This window comes from Mustelus asterias, chromosome 8, assembly GCF_964213995.1.
Source record: "Mustelus asterias chromosome 8, sMusAst1.hap1.1, whole genome shotgun sequence".
Taxonomy (NCBI): Eukaryota; Metazoa; Chordata; class Chondrichthyes; order Carcharhiniformes; family Triakidae; genus Mustelus; species Mustelus asterias.
In genome coordinates this window covers 2433780-2441149 of record NC_135808.1, presented here as the reverse complement: position 1 = coordinate 2441149, position 7370 = coordinate 2433780, and the positions used below count along the sequence as shown (strand labels likewise).

The 7370-nt window shown below is 49.3% G+C and overlaps 1 protein-coding gene across 1 annotated transcript in view; it reads right to left on the bottom strand.

Moving 5' to 3' along the window:
- Nucleotides 1–2993, bottom strand: part of LOC144497817 (tumor necrosis factor-like) — a 9250-nt gene extending 6257 nt beyond the window's left edge. Inside the window, exon 1 of the mRNA XM_078219254.1 lies at nucleotides 2831–2993. Coding sequence (XP_078075380.1) covers nucleotides 2831–2974 — 144 coding nt within the window. The 5' untranslated portion in view covers nucleotides 2975–2993. The remainder of the gene's footprint in view (nucleotides 1–2830) is intronic.
- Nucleotides 2994–7370: the final 4377 nt, after the last annotated feature.

Sequence of the window (7370 nt, the reverse complement as noted above, 5' to 3'; positions counted from 1 at the left end):
GGAGCTCCCGGAGGAAACCCACACAGACATGGGGAGAAGGTGCAAACTCCACGCAGACAGTGACCTGAACCAGAATTGAACCAGGGTCCCTAGCAGAGTGAAATGTTCCAAGGTGCCTTACCAGGGAGGATTTGGGGACTTGGGGTCGAATCCCACTATGTCAGATGATGCAATTTGAAATGTTTTCTGGGCTTTTGGGTGGCTTGCCTGCTCACAACCAGGAAACCTCCCGCTGGGGTCAACTTCAACAGGAACTGGATCATCCAGCCAGCGGGAGGGGGTTAGAAACACTCTCCTCTCACCCCCACCATGAGACATCCTTAACTCTTTGTGTATATAACTCTCTCTCTCTCGCCATCTCTCTCTGTCTCTCTCTCTCCATCTCTCCATCTCTCTTTCTCTCCCCTCTCTCTCTCTATGTGTCTGTTTGTCTGTCTCTGTCTCTCACGGTCTGTCTCTTTCTCTCTCTCTCTCTCTGTCTGTCTCTTTGTCTGTCTCTGTCTGTCTCTGTCTGTCTCTGCCTCTCTCACTTTCTCAGTTTATGCATCTAGAAAACATAGAATCTCTACACTACAGAAAGAGGCCATTCAGCCCATCGAGTCTGCATCGACCACAATCCCACCCATTCCCGTAACCCCACACATTTACCCTAATCCCCCTGACACTAAGGGGCAATTTAGCATGGCCAATCCGCCTAACCCGCACATCTTTGGACTGTGGGAGGAAACCGGAGCACCCGGAGGAAACCCACGCAGACACGGGGAGAACGTGCAGACTCTGCACAGACAGTGACCTGAGGCCGGAATTGAACCCGGGTCCCTGGCGCTGTGAGGCAGCAGTGCTAACCACTGTGCCACCATCCTGCCCTAACTCTCTCTCTCTGTCTGTCTGTCTCTCTCTCTCATCTCTCTCTATCACTCTGTCTCTCTGTCTGTCTCTCTCTTTGTCTCTCTCTCTCTCACTCTTTCTCTCTCTCTGTCTCTCCCTCTCTCCTCCCTCTTTCTGTCTCTCTCTCCCATCTCTCTCTGTCACTCTCTCTCTATCTCTCTCTCTGCCCCTATCTCACTCTTTCTCTCTCTCAGTCTCTCTCTCTCTCTCAGTCTCTCTCTCAGTCTCCCTCGCTCTCTCTCTGTTGGCTTCTTTCTGTCCCTCTCTCACTCTGTCTCTCTCGCTCTCTGTCTGTCTGTCTCTCTCTGTTTCTCTCTCTCTCTCTGTCTCTTTCTCTCTCTGTCTCTCTCTCCCTCTGTCTCTCTCTCTCTTTCTGTCTCTCTCTCTCTGTCTCCCTCTCTATCTTTCTCTCTCTCTCTGTTTCTCTCTCTCTCTCTCTCTGTCTCTCTCTCTCTCTGTCTCTCTCTGTCTCGCTCTCTCTCTGTCTCTCTCTGTTTCTCTCTCTCTCTCTGTCTCTTTCTCTCTCTGTCTCTCTCTCCCTCTGTCTCTCTCTCTCTTTCTGTCTCTCTCTCTCTGTCTCCCTCTCTATCTTTCTCTCTCTCTCTGTTTCTCTCTCTCTCTCTCTCTGTCTCTCTCTCTCTCTGTCTCTCTCTGTCTCGCTCTCTCTCTAAGAGTTTTAACAACACCAGGTTAAAGTCCAACAGGTTTATTTGGTAGCAAATACCATTAGCTTTCGGAGCGCTGCTCCTTCGTCAGATGGAGTGGAAATCTGCTCTCAAACAGGGCACAGAGACACAAAATCAAGTTACAGAATACTGATTAGAATGCGAATCTCTACAACCAACCAGATCTTAAAGGTACAGACAATGTGGGTGGAGGGAGCATTCAACACAGGTTAAAGAGATGTGTATTGTCTCCAGACAGGACAGCCAGTGAGATTCTGCAAGTCCAGGAGGCAAGCTGTGGGGGTTACTGATAATGTGACATAAACCCAACATCCCGGTTGAGGCCGTCCTCATGTGTGCGGAACTTGGCTATCAGTTTCTGCTCAGCGACTCTGCGCTGTCGTGTGTCGTGAAGGCCGCCTTGGAGAACGCTTACCTGAAGATCAGAGGCTGAATGCCCGTGACTGCTGAAGTGCTCCCCACAGGAAGAGAACAGTCCTGCCTGGTGATTGTCGAGGGGTGTTCATCTCTTAGTGTGTTCACCCCAGTCCAACGTCGGCATCTCCACATCATCTCTCTCTCTATCCATCCCTCCCTTCTAAGTTCCTGTAATTGGGGTTGGGCTCGGGGGGGGGGGGGGGGGGGGGGAGAGGTGTGTCCCAGTAGATGCTGGGGGTGTGAGTCTTTGCTGCCTGTAAGAGTAGCAGAGGGAATGACTCTCACTGGGCTGAGGGAGCAGTCGGGTTTTGTAGCTGAGATGTGAAAAACCCCGGGGATGCTGGAGAGGCTGGATATCTCTTCATGTCCAGTACAGACATGCTGGGCTGAATGGCCTCCCTTGTGTGCTGCTACATTCCTACCTATCCCTGGAAATGCGGGGAGCGGGGAGACGATATTCCGTCAGCTGTTGTGCGTCATCCCCCTAAAATCGAGATCTAACCCCAAAAAGGGAAAATCGCTCCCATCGGATTGGATACGTTCATCGTGAAATAGCAGGAAGAGCAGACTTTGATCTCTGCTACATTGGAGATGCACCTCCCATTAATTTCTCAGTTTAGCCAGAGACAATAACTATCCAGGTCTGGAGATTTCAGGCGAGGAATTCGACAGCGAGAAACAACTTGTCTGGAATGAATGATTTACTGACTTGTAAAAATGCAAGGTATTCTCAACTGAGGGAAACATGGAGGAGAGAGAGCGAAAGAAAGACAGGAATAGAGAGAAAGGAAAGGAGGAAAGATAAGGGAGGATTTCGTCTGTGGGGTAAATATACGCACCTGTTTGGATGCTCTGATTTCCAGCTGACAGAGGAACAGGTAAGAGGCCAAAGTGGCCAAAGCCAGCACGGCGATCACACACAAAGCCCGGTCAAAGCCACGGCTCCTGCTGTCAGTCTGTCCCCCGCCCGCCTCAAGAGTCATCAGCGTGCGTTCCTTCCTCATGCCTGAAGGGCTGGATTGCCAGACAGGTAGAGTCAGCGTCACAGGCACAGGGCGTTGCGAGCAATGCTCTCACTGTTTGCGTTCCTGCCTGTGTGTTCTTGCTGCTGCCGGGAGCAGGGGAGAGCTCTATTTAAACCTGGCAGTCGGGAAAGCCCCAGGTGGTTTTCCCACAGTGCCCAGAGGGGAAAGCGTGTCTGAGGCAGCTTTCTCAACCTTTGTGCTCTGAACTAAATGCTTTGTCGCCATGAGTCGGTGTTTGATGGTCGCCGATGGACCTTGGGTCACCCCGCTTATCGAATCAAGTCCTTGGGCACCGTTAGAAGTGTGACAACCGTCCTGGCCAACCGAACGCACAGCAAGATCCCACAAACAGCGGCACGAGAACCTTTGTTTTGGCAGCTTTGGTGGAGGGGTAAATATTGGAAAGGGCGCCCATCAATACAAGATCCAACTTAAGGGGCAGCACAGCTCCACAGTGGTTAGCACTGCTGCCTCACAGCGCCAGGGACCTGGGTTCAATTCCTGGCTTGGGCCACTGTCTGTGTGGAGTCTGAACATTCTCTCCGTGTCTATGTGCGTTTCCTCCGGGTGCTCCGGTTTCCTCCCACAGTCCAAAGATGTGTAGGTTAGGTGGATTGGCCATGCTAAATTGTCCCTTAGTGTCCAAAGATGTGTAGGTTAGGTGGATTGGCCATGCTAAATTGCCTCTTAGTGTCCAAAGATGTGTAGGTTAGGTGGATTGGCCATGCTAAATTGTCCCTTAGTGTCCAAAGATATGAGGGTTAGGTGGATTGGCCATGCTAAATTGCCTCTTAGTGTCCAAAGATGTGTAGGTTAGGTGGATTGGCCATGCTAAATTGTCCCTTAGTGTCCAAAGATATGAGGGTTAGGTGGATTGGCCATGCTAAATTGCCTCTTAGTGTCCAAAGATGTGTAGGTTTGGTGGATTGGCCATGCTAAATTGCCTCTTCGTGTCCAAAGATGTGTAGGTTACGGGGATTGGCCATGCTAAATTGTCCCTTAGTGTTCAAAGATGTGTAGGTTAGGGGGATTGGCCATGCTAAATTGCCTCTTCGTGTCCAAAGATGTGTAGGTTACGGGGATTGGCCATGCTAAATTGTCCCTTAGTGTTCAAAGATGTGTAGGTTAGGTTGATTGGCCATGCGAAATTGCCTCTTAGTGTCCAAAGATGTGTAGGTTAGGTGGATTGGCCATGCTAAATTGTCCCTTAGTGTCCAAAGATATGAGGGTTAGGTGGATTGGCCATGCTAAATTGCCTCTTAGTGTCCAAAGATGTGTAGGTTTGGTGGATTGGCCATGCTAAATTGCCTCTTCGTGTCCAAAGATGTGTAGGTTACGGGGATTGGCCATGCTAAATTGTCCCTTAGTGTTCAAAGATGTGTAGGTTAGGTGGATTGGCCATGCTAAATTGCCGCTTTGTGTCGGGGGGGTTAGCAGGGTAAATACATGGAGTTATAGGGATAGGACCTGGGTGGCAGACTCGATGGGCCGAATTGCCTCCTTTTGCAACGTAGGAATTCTCTGATGCTCTGGTAATTGTCCATTTTCCCATCCAGTGTGGAATGGAACAGCAGGTAATTACTTGGATTGACATGACAGGCAGAAGGGCCTCTGTGTTGGTGCAAAACCCGAATGGCAACCATCGTCTGGAGTGGAGACATGGCATTGGTTCACATGTTGTACTCTTGACCCTGGCGGGGCCCTGCTATTGCTTTAGTGTCCTGAGCAGAGAGGCCTTTCGGGCCTTGGAGCGAGCAAGAAATGGACAAAAGCAGACTGGACTGTCTGCTGGTGGGCCCGACAGCAATACACCTCAGGACAGTAAGACTGTCCCAGATACCCCCCTGGCATTGAGTTTCTGAAGGACTTGTTAGGGCAGGTGACCAATTTTTATTAATTTGTGGGACATGGGCGTCGCTGGCTGGGCCAACATTTATTGCCCATCCCTAGTTGCCCTTGGAGGGCAGTTGAGAGTCAACAACATTGCTGTGGCTCTGGAGTCACATGTAGGCCAGACCAGGTAAGGACGGCAGATTTCCTTCCCTAAAGGGACATTAGTGACCCAGATGGGTTTTTCCAACAATCGACAATGATTTCATAAGACTATACAAGGCTCTGGTCAGACCACATTTGGAGTATTGTGAGCAATTTGGAGCCCCGTATCTAAGGAAGGATGTGCTGGCCTTGGAAAGGGTCCAGAGGATGTTCACAAGAATGATCCTGGGAATGAAGAGCTTGTCGTATGAGGAACGTCTGAGGACTCTGGGTCTGTACTCGGAGCTTAGAAGGATGAGGGATGTCATTGAAACGTACAGAATACTGATAGAGTGGATATGGGGAAGGTGTTTCCATTAGTCGGAGAGATTAGAATCCGAGGGCACAGTCTCAGAGTAAAGGGACGACCCTTTAGAACCGAGATGAGGAGGAATTTCTTCAGCCAGAAGGTGGTAAATCTGTGGAATTCATTGCCGCAGAAGGCTGTGGAGGCCAGGTCATTGAGTGTCTTTAAGACAGAGATAGATATGTTCTTGATGGGTAAGGGGATCAAGGGTTATGGGGAAAAGGCGGGAGAATGGGGAGAAACCTATCAGCTATGATCGATGGGCCAAATGGCCTGATTCTGCCCCTATATCCTTTGGTCATCATTCAGCTTTTATCATAGAATGGAATCCCTACAGTGCAGAAGGAGGCCATTCGGCCTATCATACCAACAATCCCACCCAGGCCCTAACCTCATAACTCCAGATATTTACCCCATTAATCCCCCTGACACTAAGGGGAGGCTTAGCATGGCCAATCCCCTTAACCTGCACATCTTTGGACATAGAGTGGCAATTTAGCACGGCCAATCCACCTGACCTGCACATCTTTGGAGTGTGGGAGGAAACCGGAGCACCCGGAGGAAACCCACACAGACACAGGGAGAATGTGCAAACTCCACACAGACAGTGACCCAAACCGGGAATCGAACCCGGGTCCCTGGTGCTGTGAGGCAGCAGTGCTAACCACTGTGCCACCGTGCTGCCTGTTTTAATCTTAATTCCAGATTGAATTCAGATTTCACCATCAACTATGGTGGGGTTTGAACCCGGGTCCCCAGAGCATTACCCTGGGTCTCTGGAATATTAGTCTAGCGACAAAACCACTGTGCCAACACCTCCCTAAATGGAGCCTTCCCTGATGTATAGACTGTAATGAGAACAGCAATGATTTTGTTGACACAAGGAAGTATCTCCAGGATTGAATGTCTCTGCGTGATTCACTCTGAGGTCATGTTAATAATATCATTGTCTTTTTCACAATTGCTGCCATACCCATGAGGGTGTCGCAAAACTTACTGAATCACCTTTCAGGGGAAAGTCTTTGTATTACAGCAACTGCGAATCACACTTTCCGCTATCCTAATGCAATCTCTCCATCAGTACTTGTGGGTGATCCTTGTGGAGTCTTGCCTTTTCTGTGGTGCTGCTGGGAAGTGGGGTGGGGGAAGGGAGTGGAGGCATGGAAGGTTCACGCTTAGGTTTTGATTTAATTTGATTTGATTTGATTTGATTTATTATTGTCACATGTATTAACATACAATGAAAAGTATTGTTTCTTGCGCGCTATACAGACAAAGCATACCGTTCATAGAGAAGGAAAGGAGAGAGTGCAGAATGTAGTGTTACAGTCATAGCTAGGGTGTAGAGAAAGATCAACTTAATGTGAGGTAGGTCCCTTCAAAAATCTGACAGCAGCAGGGAAGAAGCTGTTCTTGAGTCGGTTGGTACGTGACCTCAGACTTTTGTATCTTTTTCCCGACGGAAGAAGGTGGAAGAGAGAATGTCTGGGGTGCGTGGGGTCCTGAATCATGCTGGCTGCTTTGCCGAGGCAGCAGGAAGTGTAGACAGAGTCAATGGATGGGAGGCTGGTTTGCGTGATGGATTGGGCTACATTCACAATATTTTGTAGTTCCTTGCGGTTTTGGCAGAGCAGGAGCCATACCAAGCTGTGATACAACCAGAAAGAATACTTTCTATGGTGCATCTGTAAAAGTTGGTGAGAGTCGTAGCTGACGTGCCAAACTTCCTTCGTTTTCTGAGAAAGTAGAGGCGTTGGTGGGGCTTTCTTAACGATAGTGTCAGCATGGGGGGACCAGGATAGGTTGTTGGTGATCTGACACCTAAAAACCTGAAGCTCTCAACCCTTTGTACTTCATCCCCATTGATGTAGACAGGGGCATGTTCTCCTTTACACTTCCTGAAGTCGATGACAATCTCCTTTGTTTTGTTGACATTGAGGGAGAGATTATTGTTGCCGCACCAGTTCACCAGATTCTCTATCTCATTCCTGTACTCTGTCTCATCATTGTTTG